At 44.2% G+C, this 18372-nt stretch overlaps 1 protein-coding gene across 1 annotated transcript in view; it reads right to left on the bottom strand.

Moving 5' to 3' along the window:
* Nucleotides 1-1381: 1381 nt before the first annotated feature.
* LOC310874475 (SRC kinase signaling inhibitor 1-like) overlaps nucleotides 1382-18372 on the bottom strand; it is a 70643-nt gene continuing 53652 nt past the window's right edge. Inside the window, exons 8-18 of the mRNA XM_083787285.1 lie at nucleotides 17485-17525; nucleotides 17184-17207; nucleotides 14620-14780; nucleotides 14196-14371; nucleotides 13650-13780; nucleotides 10562-10709; nucleotides 9079-9382; nucleotides 7966-8320; nucleotides 6603-6739; nucleotides 6276-6425; nucleotides 1382-1792 (exon numbers count right to left, since the gene is read on the bottom strand). Of these exons, the coding sequence (XP_083643411.1) occupies nucleotides 1634-1792; nucleotides 6276-6425; nucleotides 6603-6739; nucleotides 7966-8320; nucleotides 9079-9382; nucleotides 10562-10709; nucleotides 13650-13780; nucleotides 14196-14371; nucleotides 14620-14780; nucleotides 17184-17207; nucleotides 17485-17525 (1786 nt within the window). The 3' untranslated portion in view covers nucleotides 1382-1633. The remainder of the gene's footprint in view (nucleotides 1793-6275; nucleotides 6426-6602; nucleotides 6740-7965; nucleotides 8321-9078; nucleotides 9383-10561; nucleotides 10710-13649; nucleotides 13781-14195; nucleotides 14372-14619; nucleotides 14781-17183; nucleotides 17208-17484; nucleotides 17526-18372) is intronic.

The raw sequence follows: 18372 nt of genomic DNA, 5'->3' as shown, positions 1-18372 counted from the left end.
CTACAGGAAATACGTAGGCTGCGACCATGAAACCGGTACGGAATCGGTCTATAGCCACTGTTTACTACTGATGTGAAGTGTTATCAAGGGTATATTGTCCTAGTAAGTCATAATAACCTCTCACATGCTTGTGAGAGGTGCGGATGACTGCGGAAGATTTTTCTCATGGATAATGTACGTTTGTCTGGTAAAATAAATTATAATAATATACATGGGTCACTCATGTATAATATTACTCATATGAGGATATATGTTATATAATATATTATGTATTCCATTTCCAGCCAAAGGGAACCCTGGGCTGTATAGTGCCAACTAATGGAAAGTATATCGACACAGGCAGGACTGAGAGGATTGAGGTTGAATGGCTCAGGTGCTTTCTAACCTAGAAGGATGGGCTGGCTGTGTTATCACTACCTCACTGTGGGGAATTTGCTGAAAAGCTCTCTTTAGAAGATTGCGGCCAATGGTGGGTCAAGACTGCTCCTCACCGCATGCCAGCGTTGGCTTGAGGAGTGTGCAGGAGCAGATAAGATGATGGAGGGGGTGGGGGGTTCGTCACATCCGAGAGGATAGCTTCTGGGTTCTCAAGGCAAGTAGCTTGTTAGAAAACTCATATGCAGTTTTCCTCTACCATCTAGTTTTGTCAAATTCCAGTCAAATTATTATTACTTATTATTATTATTATCTTTTTTACTTTACATTTGTCTTTTTGGATTGTCGTCAGTTTCCTTTTGCTTCCAATTGTCGTCATCACACATTCACCACGGTGAGAACAGGAGTGTGAACCAAAATGAACCGTCGTTTGAAAACTTCCCATTAGAAGCCACTCCGTACCCTGTGACCTTTGAAGGTGTTCTTCACCTTCATCATGTTGTATAATGTACTGTTGCATTAGTGCTGTTAAATGCAGCCCTATAGCAGTCTCACGTAATGGGCTGGCATCTCAGTAGTGGCTGCAGCGCTTGGCTTTGCGAGGCTGATAACAGTAGTTCAATACTGCCAGTCACCTTAAGTGACTGAAATACTATATCCAAGCACTCAGCTGCTGGAATACTGCCTGGCAACCTTGGGACGGAAAGGACAAGTACCGCAAAATGGACAGTAAATAGTAGTGATTTGATGAATAGAATGAGAGAGGAGAAGAACAAAACGGAAGAAAACTGATGTTCGGATGATTATCTCCTGTGTGGAAGGTCACCGATTTGACTTTGAGATGTGATATTGTTCTGTGGCATTGTTGAAGACAATGTAACACTTTGGAGGTTAAGAATGATCTCTATATGAGTAGGTATTATCATTACAGCTAAGTTAATCAGTCACAAGCACCAACGAAAACCATCCCCAGAGAAACGAAACACCAACATACGACAAAAACCTATTTTCTAAGCAAGGTACTTTAGATCCAGTAACTCAAATGTCAGAAACACACCATCAACAAGGAGACTGTTCGAACAAGATAGATGTCTCCCCGCCTTTTCTTGTATATAAGCTCATACTGTTAGCTCTGTACCGCGTTTCTTGACCCCCATTTATGTCCCAACCTCTGAAGAGACTGCCGTGGAGTTGGTCCCACAGAGGTGCATCATGGGGATGTCGTTGGGTCTGGATGCCAGTGTCAGATGTGGCCCTTCTAGAAGTGAAATACCTGCTGCTGGCCCTGGATCTTAGGGAAATCCTCTCTCTGCTTGCGGTTCTTAGGTCTCTCCAGGCTGCCCTGTTGGAGGTGTTTGAGCCTGGCTGCCACAGTAGGCTGGGGTCCCTTGACTGGGCCAGGGGAGTTGCTGGCACTCTGCAGAGGGAATGAGAAAACAGGTATGACTTGATGGAAATTGAAAGTACTATAGAGCGTGTGACATCATCATCAAACCAGGAAGTTATGCAGGAATGCCTACTGAGTGCAAAAAACTACTTTCTGGCCTCGACAGCCCATACATCCACACAGAAAAGTCCTATTTGATTGCATTAAACAATGTTAAACAATGTTAAACTCACTTTGTATGTTGCTTTGCCACTCGATTTGCCACTCGATTTGCCACTCGATGTGCCATAAACTTTAAGCATGCGCATACCCTCTATTTCATGGTAATGGAAGGTATTAGTCTCAGCAGTCTATCTAAATGTATTCTTGCCTGTTTTTTTGTTTTGTTTTTCCAACTGGGTATTCATGAATTGCACACAATACCAAAATATTTTAAAGCTATATTTCAGTGTGGGAGAACTCAGCATACCGTATGCCACTTCAGCAGCCGATATCACCCTGCATTAGCTGCTGTATAGGCATCTGCTGTCACCTTCAGCATATTGCCTTCAGAAAACATGCTCTTTATTCCTGCTGCAACATCAACAACTGCTTCCAGGCAAAATTATGTATTGCAAGTGAAACGGGTGAGAAAAATAATTACCTAAAAGTAAAACCACCTACGATTTTCAAACCTGGTTTTAAAATGAGCATTAGGAGTTGTTTTTGCCAATGTGTCCCCAGAGCAGCGAATCATGGTGGTTGCGTAATACATCTCATTTTCTCATTAATTACTCAGATTAGCCCAGATTATCTGACTCCCATAGCAGCATGTGGCATGTTTCAAGCTATTTAAACACTCATGTCAAATCAGACCATTCATAACATGTCTTGGTGAGTTTAGTATGGTGTATTAAATCATTAGTTAATTGGGAAAATCAAACCAGGTTTTAGGGCAAATGTCTCAATCAATTTAAAAAAATACACAAAAATAAGTGTTTAAAGCTTTCAAGAAGAATTAGACTCTTAACACATTTCCCGCCAGGCTGTCTTTATAATGCCAATTGGTCCTGCCAATGTTAAATCCCCTACTTTTAGAAATGTATAGAATAATCTCTGGTGGGGCTCCAATGACACGGAATATTTCAAAAGGAGGATTGTCATGTCTGCTTTCATGGAAAAAATAAACTGAGTCCATAACTATGTTCTGTTATGTAGATATCAACACTTGAATAAATGGTGGTACACAGTCCGAAATCCAGTATTTTTAGTTATAGCGATCTGAAGATTCAGTTAGCTTCTAACTGAATTTCAGAATTTCTACTATGGCCACATATTCAAGCCATATATCAAATTAAAGATACGTTTGTTTACTTTAATGTGGAAAAAAGAACACTATTCCATTATGTTCCACTATGTACATGTGAGGCTCTGAATGCAGCATGGTAAAAAAAAAAAATAATAATAAAAAAAAAAAAAGGAAAAAAAAAAAAAAAAATGAAAGGAAAAAAATTGAAAGGAAAAAAATTAAATTAAAAAAAATTAAAATAATAAAAAAAAAAATATATGAAAAAAAATATGAAAAAAAATTGAAAAAAAAAATTGAAAAAAATTGAAAATAAAATAAAGAAAAAAAATAAAATAATAAAAAAAAAAAACCTAAAGGGGTTCTCTTTTCACAACACGTCAGACGCGCTGTGAGCTTGTAGATCTGCTATTTTCAAATAGCTGATTTGAATTATACTCTGTATTGCATGTAATACACTGCCATCTCATGGCCACACCATGGTGGTGCACTCATGTCATTGCACTGTGGCACTGTGGCCATGAGATGGCGGTGTAGTACAACACACAGTCACATTGAGCATGGACTCTCACACACTTACAGATGGAACGCGCACCAACACGTGCGCGAGACGTCTAAAAGACTTATAAAAGACGTCTAGAACACTGTGCAATATTTCATGAACCTGGTTGCTTGTTTCACTCACAAGCCCTGGCAACCCCCGTCCAATCGCAATCGTCAAAAGTATGTAAACAATGGAATCGTAATACTAATTTAGAAACATAATACAACTTTGAATCACTTCCTTTGGTTATTGGTTACTTACATTATATAATATTTACGTTTCTAATGCCAATAAAGCCATTTGATTGTATGTTATGTGCATTATTTCATGAACCTTGTTGCTTGTTTCTATCACAAGGCCTGGCAACACCGGACATGCTGCCGGTTGCCCGGCTACCATGCCATTGTTGGAAAGGTTTAACCAATCGGATAGCTTGTTGGTGAACCTCTAGACCCCAGACCCCTAGACTCGATGAAGAGGCAGGGATGAAGACAGCATTGCATGAAAAGCAGAAAGTTTTATTCTGATCAATCGTTTGATGACAAATTGGACAATATCGAGGGTTTTATTTGCATTGTGCACGGTGTACAGAGGAAATACGTGCATTGTTTGTGCACGGTGGATCTGGTTGCATGGATTGGATTATCAGTCTGATAGACTCGCTGGAGAGTGGAGATGGACTCAGGGCAGGACGCGCATGCATGCACGCAAATAAATGCGAGAATTTGTATACTTTTATTCTGAGATCGTTGGATTGACAATGAGGGAAATAAGTTTTATATGCATTTTGCACGTGGACAGTGGACATGGGATGGCTTCGGATCAATCTTGGACGAGGGAAAAAAGTTTTGATTTGCATTTTCACATGGATAGTCGTTTTCCGAGACGTTTTTCAGGTAAGGAAACATTGCTTCTGTTGTTCAACTGACACCGATGGAGGCAATCAGGGACATTTTTTGTCACTTTCTTTGCTCGCTCACACCTCCTGTGTGTGTGTGTGTGTGTGTGTGTGTGTGTGTGTGTGCTTGGGGGGGGGGACCTCAATCTTATCCAGCAGCATTTTTAGGACCGTCCACTTGAAATATGACACCACGCGTTCGCTTTGTTGGGAGTGTGGAGTGGGGGCTGTGCTTCTGTGTGTGTGTGTGTGTGTGTGTGTGTGTGTGTGTGTGTGCGCGTGTATACTGCGCAGAGCTGAGATCACCATGGTGCGAGTGCGATTTTCTTTGAGACACAACTCGGTGAGAGGCGAGCCGTGTGTGTGTGTGTGTGTGTGTGTGTGTGTGTGTGTGTGTGTGTGTGTGTGTGTGTGTGTGTGTGTGCGCGCACATGCCTGGGCAACGTGTTTCGTCTCTCTGACACAGCACAGTGTGTGTGTGACTGTGTGTGTGTGTGTGTGTGTGTGTGTGTGTGTGCCGGGAGCCGGCCACGTCTCTTTCTCTCTGCGGTTGCGGCTGTCAGTGTTGTCTTAGCTTGTTTTGACTCGGATTCAATAGGTTACTCATTAATTTGTGCATGGTGTTTTTGTTTTTCGTGCTGTGGCCACGTCTTTAAAGATAGAGGTTCGGGGGTAACATTGATGTGCACGTAAGAGATGACATTTTCATATAACGGGGGGACCCCAATAGAACGCAAAATGCGTTCGTGGCACGCACGGGGAATTTAATTTATTTGCGTTACTTGCGTTCCAGGCAGGGGGTGGGTTAAGAAGCCACCAGCAGAAGAAGGAAATTGAAAGTAGAGAAGAATTGTTAGTGATGTTAAAAAGGGAAATTCAGAATAACTCATGGCACTCTGTATCTGTTCACCACTGGTCACAATGTCCTCCTGCAACCATAATATATCTCACTGCTATCATGCTATAACCCTCACCATAGATGATCAAATATTAATGAGTGATATGGATGATGAATTCCACATCCAACCTAGCACTGCCCTGTTCTCTCTCCGTTCATTCATGAACTGTAAACTGAATTATGTTCTGTCATTCAGATTAAGGTCAACAGAGCACTGATGTATTTAAATGTTTATTGTCACCTTGTTGTCAGCCAAGTGCTATAAATAGGCACTAATTTATTCTGCTGCAATCCACAGGCACCAGTATTACTCATCCTCAGGAAGCCAAAGAGTATTTGCTGATGTTCCCCATAAAATGACGGATAAACATTGCATTTCAGTTTGACGTGCAACATTGACCGAGTCACTATTTGTGACTGAACCATCAAAAGCATATTGCGAGTCTTGCGATATAAAGGTCACTCTATTTCACTCTCAGATGCATACTTCTTTTCTGCTACAACCTGTCCTGAATGGAAGCAGTTGACACTCACAGAAGTGGTTCTCGGCCGTGCAGAAAGTGGGGCAAAAGGAAGGTTGCAAGGACAGGAATGGACAGAGATCTAAGAAAGTCCACAAGCGTGGCAAAGGCAGAGGGGTTGGGTGGTGGAAGCGTTTACCTTTCTTCCCAAAGACCCAATGATGCAACGAGGGGTAGGGATGGGCCTCAACAGGCTATGACAAAGGGAATCTTTTACAGGGGTTCTCTGAAAGATCTGTGAGGTAGGCGGTCGTTGCATGGGAGAGTACCGCAAACAAACATTATCACCTTGACATGACACAATGCATTCAGCGCAAATGTAACAACATGCATTTTAGACTAACACAACACAGGTAGAATGGTACACCTCTAGCTCAGCAATGATCCTCTCTTCGTCGTCCTCGTCTTTGATGGCCGACGCTGCGATGACAGGTGGCGTGGAGGCAGGACGGGGCGTGTCAGAGGGAGTGCGCCTTAGTTTCACCATGGTTTTTGGCATGTCAGCATCCTCCTCTGCCTACAGGAAAAACAGAGATGGAATAATCACTTCAGTCCAAAATGTTACCTTTTAACTTGTTGGGTTTGACATGCAGGTAACATTTTAGTTGGTGATTATTTCTTTGCTTGGAAGGAGAGCAGTTTCTCCCTCACTCACACAACCAACTTTGTCTAACTTGAGCTGTCAGTATCACACCTTCTTAGTGGTCATGATGACCTGCCCTGTGCTGTTGGTAGTCAGGCCATGAGCTGATGGGAAGCTTCGTCGAGGAGGTGGGGGCGGTGGCGATTTGGAGGGCTTCTCTGTGCGGTATCTCGCCACCGTGAGCTCCGCTGGAAATATGCAGCAACAACAACAGATCTGCAAACTGAACAGCTGCTCCGTAATTAGCACTAACAAGTCGTACAACGACAGTACTGTAGTGATGACACTATGACAGCACATGACAAACACGCAAATTACATCCTGGCAGTAAAATAAGTGTTTATTAATAGAACGTAATCACTTAAACACTATCTATATAGTATAGGGGACAGTGATCTATACTAGCTGCCTCCTTTTCTTCCATCTACACCAAATCTTTTTGGCATACAGTAAATAGCCAATCTACAAGATCACAATGTGTTGCAAACTTGCAACACAACGTGTTGTGACCTTGTAGTTCGGCAATTTTCGCAGAATGTTTGGCACAGATTCAGAATAGGGTTTATGTAGTAACAAAATACAAACATAAGTGATCAGCAATTGTATAAATGATGATACTGAGAAATGTGATAATATGAGCAGAGTTCAACAGTCAACTTATTTTTTTTTATATAGGGTAAACCTTATAGACTATATAGAGGGTATGCCGCAGTATCCTGAGGGCTAATTTAAAAACTCTCTTCTAAGAAACGGGACCCACAATGAGCATCGTTCAACAGTGCACTTAAAAGCTTCATGGAGGGTGAGCTTTATAGACTGGATATACCGCTCAGGGGTAGAGGATATACCGCAGTATCCTCAGGGATAGTTAAGAAACTCTCAACTGATGAACAGGACAAAATAACAACAATGAGCAACGTTCAGCACTTGCAGTGCACTTTATAGCGAGTGCACTGCACTATCCTCAGGGTTAATTAAAAAAGTGAAATATTTCAAGATATATAAAACATATGGGAAAACAATGACCAGAGTAAGTGCCAGTGCTAACGCCTATGTCAATGTTAGTCCATACCTTCAGAGGTCATCTAAAACCTGTGAACCTTCTGTAAAGGTTTCGTAGTGTAATGTATTTATTCTTTTCATGTCTAGTTTTGTTTCATTTGTTGTCTTAATTGCTTGTATGATTATTTTATGTACATTCTCAGTTATTCCCTTGCGACTAAACTGGAAAAGCAATACAAATTTGAATTATATAAAATAAAAATAAAACCTGTGAACCTGCTTTCTGAACACAATGTAACTCTCAAATCAATACTTGCCAACTGAAAATAATAGGCAGCTGAAAACAATCACAATGAGCAATCAGTGCTTGGAATCAATCTGGTGCGTATTTGAACAAAGCAACGCAACTCACCTGACCCACGACGTGAGCCAGTGCCCTCCAGGCAGTTCAGCTTCTGCGCGGCCATCTGTACCTTGCCTGGTTGTTGGTCCCCACTGTTGTTAGTAATACTGCTTGTGGTAGTGGTTGTGGCCGCTGCGCCAACTGTTGTCCCAGTGGCAGGAGAGGAGGGCGTGGTGCCAGCGATAGGAGTGGTTATCTGGGGTTTGGGGGGCACCGCTGGCTTGTTTATGTGCTTGGCGGCAAAATCCAGATCTGGGATGGCCTTCATCAGCTCGGCCTGCGTCTCCTCCAGCAGCCGGTTGATGTCCTGGGCGCTGAATTGGGTCAGGCTGGCGCGCTTCTCTTCCCAGTCGCGCTCCGCCGCCTGGAGTGAACAGTACAGTAAATACATACTACAGTGCACAAGGCATTTAGATCGATTGACTGTCAGTTTATGACACAAATGATGGATGTGAACACGTGGAGCCGACACCGATCCGTGCCCAATAAAATGTACGCAGACATTTATGTGGCTCGCCTCGCAAACATGCCTGTACATTCGTGCGGAAATTAAATTGGTTGAAATTGAGTTGTGCAGATGCAGACCTAACTCACACATGTGTGCACACACACGCTGTGCCAGGCTGCATGGCAAACGCAGGGATAACTCTAGCTAGTATGTGCACAGGGTCTGAATGAGATCCTTAACTACATGCAGATGCGTCTGTGAAAGCAGCTTGAAAGGAGACATCTGCTAAGTCGCACATATTTACATCAGATTGAATAATGTGCACTGAGCCTCGGATCAGTTGTGCAACACAAAAACATTGCGAACATAATGATAATTTTGACTTTTGTAAAAACACATGCATGAATGCATGTGCACACACTTAGACACACCCATGTACCATGAATGGAAGGTAGAACACACTTTTGTCTTCAATGTTTGTGTCTAACCGTAACCCATGTCTAACCAATGCTATGTCTAACCAAAGTATGCCTCCCCACAGACCCTCAAAGCTGGACATAAGAGGGGCTAGCGCCCCTCAAAAAGTTAAAACAGCAAATGCCACAAGATGACAATTTACACAAACTGAAAATGACAAAAGGATAAAAGACATCACATAAAGTTGTACGAGTTACCAGTCTGACTTCAGCTGACACAGACTTGTCAGCGGGACGGCGACTTGGTAGTTCGTCCAACATCCGAGTCCTGAAGTTGGACTGGATATCCTGGTCGGGACACAATGTGTCTGCATCAACGCTGCCCGACCCAGGCATCCAGTTGGCCAGGCCGGCAGCAGCGCTCAGATCGGAGAGATTGAGGGGCGGACTGTTAAGGATATCTAGGTCCTCGGCCCTCTTCGCTGGCTGGCTGGGGAGGTCCTCTGGGCCCTTCCACATGCCCTCGGTAACTTGTCTGTACATACAGGGGACAAAACTTACACTGACCACATAACAGGACAACATGAAAGGTATACTCGAGAGTGTTAGAGGGGACTGCTCTGAAAAAAGTACAAAAGTACCTGCTTGCTATGGGATGACATGGACGTGAATTGGAGTTGAATATACACCTTACGTTTATTACTTAATGTTAATTTCTTTTTTGTTCAGCACTACGATGTATGGCTTAGCGCCCTGCACCTGTAAGTCATTGGCCTTTTCAAGTTGTGTGCCATTTTGTTTGAACAATTAATGATGGAAACAGGCCTCCCACTTGTGCAACTCAAAAGTGGAATTTATCTCATAATCCAATTAGCGTGGGTTCCATCCTGAATCGCTGCGATTCATGAATCAGATTTTTCACTCCACTACTCAGTCTGGAAAGGGTCCTATCTCCAAGGTAGAAATCGACCCGTGGCTTCTGATCAGGGTACAGGCTTTAGTTTCCGACATACTATTTGTCCGGCTGTCATTAGACCGACACCCTACCCAAACCCCTAATCTAAACCTAACCGCAAGCATGGCGGGAGCGACGGGTGATTTCCACATGTCGGACCTCTGGTGTGTCGTATCTGCGTGTGCACCCCTCTCATTGGTCTGTGGGTTGGGACAAAAACGTCAGTTTGACGTTGTCTCAATGCGCACTGCGCAGCTACTGCTGTTGCCCTGCAACATCCCCTTATCATTCACTAAACTCTCCCCACACTACTTTTCTTTTTGTGCTACTGAATCAGACAGTGGACTACTGAATCAAATTAATGAGAAAGGTTTTGATGCAGTAAAACCGTTGGTTTTACGCTCGAGTCTCGAACTGGCAGAATTTATTTCAACATGGACAGAGTGGCGCTGACTAATGATGTATCAGCACATAACAGGTGACGTTATGAAACATGAGTCTGCTGCCTGCTGGCAAGACTAAGTAGCGAGTGACAAAACAAATCAACGGAACGCAGCAAATCAGACTGGAACCCAGGCTATAATCCAATAGCACAGTGGTAGGTGGGATTGATTTATCATAATGATCTGTATTCAAACAGCCTGATGCTGCAAAAGGCTAAAAAGCTTAAAGCATGTTGAGCCCCCTGGCTATGACTCACAGTATATACTTGACATTACTACAACCATTTTCCAATGCATACCGTGGTTGGTTTGATTTGCGAGGTTGCCGTTAGATTGTGTATACCTGCGCAGTGAGGTGAGCGCGTCAGTCATTGTGTTGCAGCGCTTGAGCAGGGCGTCCAGGCGGTGGGGTCCGTCCTTCAGGAACTTAACAGCCTCGACCTCCACCCTCAGCACCACCCGCATCTTACTCTGCAGGCTGGGAAACTGGTCTGTTGAGGGTAATTAATTGCATTTTTATAGCACTTTTCCAAGTGCTCAAAGCGCTTTACAATGGTTCATTCATTCATACATTGGGAGATGAAGCGGCGAACAGTCGACGTCAGCGTCGCCACTTCCCACATTTACACACCAATGGTGGCTAACTCACACTGACCAACTCATTGGAGGCAACATGGGGTTCAGTGTCTTGCCCATGGACACTTCGACATGTGGACAGGAGGAGCCGGGATTCGAACCGCCGACCCTGGGGTCATTGGACGACCTGCTCTACCTCCTGAGCCACAGCCACCCCGATAGGGTAGAGAAAATGTCAAAGAGGGAGGGAGAGAAACAGAGAGGAAAGCAAAGACTCAAGAGGACGAGGGGGCAGGGGGGCACTGTACAGTCAGAGGACGAGGGGGCAGGGGGGCACTGTACAGTCAGAGGACGAGGGGGCAGGGGGGCACTGTACAGTCGTCGACAGTGAAGGCAGTAGAAACACTGTACAGTCGTCGACAGTGAAGGCAGTAGAAACACTGTACAGTCGTCGACAGTGAGGGTAGTAGAAACACTGTACAGTCGTCGACAGTGAAGGCAGTAGAAACACTGTACAGTCGTCGACAGTGAGGGTAGTAGAAACACTGTACAGTCGTCAACAGTGAAGGCAGTAGAAACACTGTACAGTCGTCAACAGTGAGGGTAGTAGAAACACTGTACAGTCGTCGACAGTCAGGACAGTGAGGGCAGTAGAAACAAAGAGACAGGAAGAGAGACAGATGAACTGACACAGATATGAAGCGGCAGTTCAGGGGATGCGTTGAGTTGATGAGATATAAACAGATGGGGAGGGAGAGTATAGCACAGGAGGCTAAAACAGGATGACACGGTACAGCTACTGTTGTATATGTTATTGAAGAAATTGGATTTTCCTGTCATACTGGTAAAGGATGTATAGCTCTATCTAAGAGAAAGGGAAAGATACATAGAGACAGACACACAGAGCAGCGGTGACGTCAAGGTATTGACGCAAATAGACAAGGATGCATACACACGCATTTTTTTCTATTTGCGTCAAATTATTGTATTGTGTATGCATGTTTATATACAGTATGTGTAAAGAGAGGAACGAGTAAGTGTATAATGTACTATTTTGCATATTTGGAGGCTTTATTGTTATTGAGCAATCCGAAGGCAGTGTTTGTTTATTTATGGGCACGATCTGCTTGCTTGTAAAATATGTTACAAGCATTTGTTTACATGTACAGTACATTGTCACCATACCCCACAACCCCCTGCTGTGCCCAGGTGTAGCCTTTGTCAACCACAGAGCCCCTGGAGCTGGTACACGGAGCTAAGGATAACCACAGAGCCCCTGGAGCTGGTACACGGAGCTAAGGATAACCACAGAGCCCCTGGAGCTGGTACACGGAGCTAAGGATAACCACAGAGCCCCTGGAGCTGGTACACGGAGCTAAGGATAACCACAGAGCCCCTGGAGCTGGTACCCGGAGCTAAGGATAACCACAGAGCCCCTGGAGCTGGTACCCGGAGCTAAGGATAACCACAGAGCCCCTGGAGCTGGTACCCGGAGCTAAGGATAACCACAGAGCCCCTGGAGCTGGTACGCGGAGCTAAGGATAACCACAGAGCCCCTGGAGCTGGTACGCGGAGCTAAGGATAACCAGATTTCCGTGTCACGCTGCCTAATACACAACACAACTGCATTCACACCTGTGTCTGTGTAGCTGGCAATGAAAACAGATTAGTCCGCCTGGAAATCCAAATAAGAGCCACATTATCATGTGAGACACTACAAGGTCAGCTAATGCACTAAATATAAATATTCATGCTGTTCGAGGGAGGAAAATTACAGACCCAAGTGACAAGACAGCCAAAGTTCTAACATTTTTATGAATATGAATCAAAGTAATGGAAAAGTCATGAATATTTATTACATTTTATCGCGGTAATCGCACTAGGAACAACCCGAGATTTGCGACATCCTCTGATGATGAATAAAGCTGAAGCCTCAACCCGTCTACGGTGCGTCAAAGCATTAAATCATTTGGATTAAGTTAGTATTTTACTTTCCGAGTTTGCTTTGACATAAGGGAGGTCGGCCAGTAACTCAAAGGTAGCTAGTTTGTTTTGATCTCCTACACCGAAGATGTGGGGTGTTCCAGCTGTAAAACTGGTGATTATAGTTTTGCTGGAACTAATACAGCCACAGTGCCCACACGATCACACATACTGTGCTTGAGATATTCTGACCTGAGATCAGATTCTAAAAATGTCTTCTACATCCTGACAGTTTTCTGAAAAAGCTATGTTTCTATGTCAGTCGTTCTTCGATTTTTCAAAAATAGCAGACCTAGATCTGCTATTTTTCAATAGCTAAAGCATAACATAATGCTAACACCAAAAGGGGTTCCCGCCCCAAAATGGGTTAAGCTAAGCAACACTGAGCAGTGTTGCTTCAGGGATGCAACACTGTGGCTGAACCTGTGCTCTCTGACCTCTCTGATGTAATGCATAGGTGGAGGATTGATTGATTGAAATACTTTTGAATTAATTAATACTTAAAAAGTACAGATGTACAGACAAGCCAGAGCGCTTGTTTCCATTGTGGTCCTGTGTATTTAATTCATCAAGACATATAAAGACTTATACTACACAAGAAATCATCGATACTAGGCGCAATACAAGTCTATTTACAGAAAAACAGTGGGGTTAATTTATTTTGGCAAGCTAGTTGCAAATTGCAGACAGGTGGTTTTGAAGGAAGATATGGCCGATTCCGACCCAGCACCAAGTGATTACGATAAAACACAGGTCCTCTATTTTCGTAATCGGGGGGGCCCATGATGAGCTCTAGTTTCTAGTATGTCAGACGACCACACATGCACACAGAATTGACAAGGTGAAAACGAGACCAACACCAAAGCACCTACACTTGAGATCGGTGAGGGTCTCCCCCAGCATCCTCAGCTCCTTGGTCTTCTGCTCCACATCCTGCTCGGTGACCAGGCCGTGGTTGATGGATGAGTTCTTCTGTAGCTCCTCCACAGACCTCTCCAGGTCACTGAAAGAAACAATCCATTACAGGAGGTTCACGTCATCCATCCATGGACAATCCAAAAGAAAATTTGTTTTTAATTGTCTCAACTCGCTCTCTGTCTAAATCTCTGCCGGTGTTATGAAATTTACCTCAGAACTTGAACATTGTCGAAGCTGCTCGACTGGAAACCATGTCTGTCTTTTCTGTACTTTATATAAGATGATCCATAATCGCACTGTGGTCATTTTTGCTAAACCCCAATTTGATTGTGACGTAAAGGTGAAAATGGTTACTGAGTTGAGTATTGCCTTTGAGCTGTGTATGTGTTTTGTGTTAAAGTAGGCTACAGTACAAGTTGTCAGCATGACTCAACCCCCTGTGCGGATCCCTTCATAATGCCTTTTGACTTTGCCACGGTGATGTTCGTTTTTGAACTCACTGCAGCTGCTGGATGAGTAGCTCCTCTTGGTTGAGGTACTTGAGTCTCTCCTCCTCCACCAGGAGGCGCTGTCTCTGGAGAGGATCCTCCTGGGTGCGAGTGGCATCCAGCATCATCAGGCTGAGCTCCGACTCCGTCTGCCTCAGCAGGGACAGCACCGAGTCCTGGTTCTCCAGCTGAACCAGTGATTGATTGAATACTTTATTAGTCAGAAATGTAAACGGCACAAGGTACAGTCAGACAATTAGGCTGAAAGGATATGACCAGAGACCAGGTCACGCGCAGCATGCACGTGTACCTGTATTTATTTAGATACTGATACAGATACTGTATTTAAACACAGACATATTTAAAAGCAGTGTCCATGCAGGCAGCGCCACCTTCCACAGACTCACTGCTACATACATAAGGACCGTACACACACCTGCATGTTGCGCAGCTGTGAGAGCTGTTTGCGCAGTGCATTGGTGTTCTGCTGGAGGCTCTGGAGATGTTGCTGCATCTGGGGGCGGGACACCGTGACCGTCTGGCTGGCTCCTGAGGGCGGGGGTGGCATCAGGGCCAGGGGAGCAGATGGCGTCAGGGCTGCATCATTCACAAAGCAGGATGTATTGGTTCACTGACTGTTCTGCCAGTTGTTTTGTTTTGAGTTGGGTCAGTCGGTGCCACACAGTAATTGATTGAATTTGTCCCGAAGAACTGAACTAAATTTATCCAGTCTACCCATAGACCTGTCTACCCAAAAAAAAAAGTAAGATAAGAAATAAGATTCAGCAACATCATCTGTAACAAATGTTTGTTTGTTTTTCTTTTTGCAGTGCACTCACTCACTTTTATTTATAACGGAGTGATGCCCCCCCTTCATTATTTTAGCTCACTAAGTCACTATAACTAATTTAACATCATCAATCCAGGACAAGTTCTATCTTTAAGTCAGGAGAAGCGACTACAGCCTCTTTATACACACATACGGTAGGCTGAACAATGAAACACAACATGGCAAGGCTTCCGGGATAAACACAGTCAAAGAAAAGCTGTATTCTGGTTGAATTCCAGCATCCAACAATAGAGTGTCCCCAGAGAGCATTGGTATATTTAAAACAGGATTGACATAGGATATGAAAACACTTGGTGCTAGTAATAAGGGTGTGGAGTCACGCATGTCATGCATAACAAGAGGGACAGATATTGGGAAACTTATAGTCAATCAATAACAGCAAGTTCCCAATTAATCCTGCTCTGGCTTGTGTCCGCTAAATCTATTTCGTTCCCTTCCTTTTTTCCCTCCACGCCAAATCTAAAAAATAGCAGATGTACAGTACAATACCATGTGTCGCCTTTGTGACATGTTGTGAGCTTGTACATTGCTCTTTTCCCTGAATGTTTGCTTACTACAGTATGACATGGCATTGCCCAGGAATGGAATGCTAGAGTTCATGTAAGTACACTACTTTCATCAAGGACAATCCTGCCCCAATCTCAAACCAGAAAGTAGGGGTACAGTAAAGTAGCACTCCTTCTCGGAAGAAAGCAACTATCCTCATTGGATTGAATGAAGTAGTGCAAATACATTTCACTTTGGTTGAATGCTTTCACGTTTCACAAGGCCTTCATAAAACTACAGGACCGCTGAAGCTATGATGTTTGGGGTTTGTGTTGCTACTACCAATTTTATACTTCTGCTATTTGATTTGATTTGATTTCAAAATAATAATAATAATAATAATCTTGTGTATAATGACATTTATTTAAAAACCCACCCCCCAGCCCATTGCTCATTCTCCCCATGTGCATAATGGTAGTCTTGTAGTGCCAATAGTTGATGATGTGGGAGGTGTAGACAACCATGTGTGTATCAGTGGAGAAATGTGGCTACACGGTGGTGGGCTGGAACTTCAACTTTACCCCTACAGCATCCAGACACACCTTCCAACTATTCATTATTTAAATCCTCAGTGAAATGGAGATTTAAAAAATATGTCTACTCTACCAATGTCCCATATACCTAGAAGATCCCTGACGTTGACGCAGATTATCCACTTGAAGGTACAGTAAAGGTCAAAACTAAAGCACGCTAACCAGGTGAAGGGAGATAGTGGGAGGGGTTGAAGCTGGGCTATTTGACTATGTGGCTAATTTATAAAAGGGTGCTTTGAAAGGGCATGCGACAGTCGCAGCAGCAGGCAGCACCTCTGTGAAACCCTGCAGCATGCGACAGTCGCAGCAGGCAGCACCTCTGTGAAACCCTGCAGCATGCGACAGTCGCAGCAGGCAGCACCTCTGTGAAACCCTGCAGCATGCGACAGTCGCAGCAGGCAGCACCTCTGTGAAACCCTGCAGCATGCGACAGTCGCAGCAGGCAGCACCTCTGTGAAACCCTGCAGCATGCGACAGTCGCAGCAGGCAGCACCTCTGTGAAACCCTGCAGTCATCCTTAGCCAAATGTCTTACAGCTGCCTCACCGGTTCTGGTGAACAGAGGGAATGTCCTTATCATATCACAGCTGTGAGCAAACACACCAAAGAAAACAAAACAATGGCAGATCTCAGCATGAATCAATGCTGTTGTGACTAGTTGAGGAAAACGTGTCGTTTCATCATTGTGACAGTGAGAAGTATTGATGAAACTGAGGGATAAAATGATATGACGTCACAGCAGAGAGCAAACTCTGTGTACAGTATAGGCTGTGTACAGTAGAGGCTGTATTGCAGCATCATACATTTGGAAATGAAGAGACTAAAGGAGGACTAACACGGTTAATGCTTCATTCTGCAGAATCCACACACTTAAAGGCAACACATGGAAACCCTTGAGACAAAATATTTAGCTTTTGAGATTCATTCTTCAGTTTTCGGGCAGACTTAAAAGACACAAAACAAGGGGATCGGAAGGGAAAACACACACAGATAGGATGGTGGTGGTGTGGGGCAGGGGGGTAAATGAGCATACTTAAGAGCAGATACCAGAGACTTGGAGACACATAGCTACCTTTCTTTTTTTTTGAGCGTCCAGCTAAAACAAGAGGCATGTGCAGCATGTTAACACAGCAGCAGTAAAAAGCCAACGCACAACAGTGTGGGGGTTTTTGCAAAAGTGAGGCACGTTCATCACAAGGAAAAAAGGGCACTTTAATCACTACTATGCAAAAAATAAAATAAATTGCAGTGCTTAAGCAATGGACTGTGCTCTTGGGAGGAGAGATAATTTGCATGAATATCAAACAGACAGCAGTGGGAGGCAGTGACAATCCCCCCCCCCCCCCCCCCCCCCCCCACACACACACACTTACTGTCAGTTCCTGAGCAGTCGCTGGCTGACTCAATCTTCTCTCTACACGAAGAGACACAGTTAAAGCATTTAGAGATAGCATACTGTGCCTGCTTAGCTAGCCAACGGCTATTGATGTTTGTGTGTATGGTGTGCACAATCTATTTTACTGCCCTGAGTGTGTATGTGTGTGCATGTGATAATACATGTGCGTGTGCATGTGTCTTTGCGAGTAGTACGCTTCCCATTGTGTTGTGGTGCATTTACACATGCATGACTGTGTATGTGTGTATGCATGTGTGACTACTTGACAGTGTTGCATATTTAATGTGGTCGATCATTCATTCCTGCATGTACAAAATGTGTACACAAAGGAATATCAAAACGATTGCGTCTGCACAGTGCACTCAGTACGGTGTGTGTCTGGGGATGTGTCATTCTCTGTATGCGAGTGTGTATGCGAGTGTGTGTGTGTGTGTGTGCACGCGCGCGCGCACGCACGCACGCACGCACGCACGCGACATCATCAGGGATGGAGATCCCTGATGTCATCAATATTGGCCAGCAAATCTACACCTGACCTCAAACCATATATGGAGCTGACCTGTTCTGACATATATACATATACATACATATACATATGTTGATCCTTCCCCATCCATCCTTCCTCTTTGATGTCCATTCAAACTCTATACGGGCCTGCCCCAAAGTTATTAGTGAAGCCACGCCCGGCAGCCGGCGAAAACTAGAGTTCTCAACAGGCCTGAAAATTAAGATCTTACCCCCCCATGCCAAAGCACCAGCTCTCGCCCAGCAGTCTGCTGTCACCCAGGCGGATATGTTGATCTGACCCCCCATTCCAAAGCACCAGTGCTCGCCCAGCAGCCCAGCAGATTGCGTGCATACCCTA

The sequence above is a fragment of the Protomyctophum parallelum genome (genome assembly GCF_964188405.1).
Source record: "Protomyctophum parallelum genome assembly, chromosome: 17".
NCBI classification, from domain to species: domain Eukaryota; kingdom Metazoa; phylum Chordata; class Actinopteri; order Myctophiformes; family Myctophidae; genus Protomyctophum; species Protomyctophum parallelum.
The sequence above is the reverse complement of the archived record's forward strand: the minus strand, read 5'-3'. Positions and strand labels throughout refer to the sequence as shown.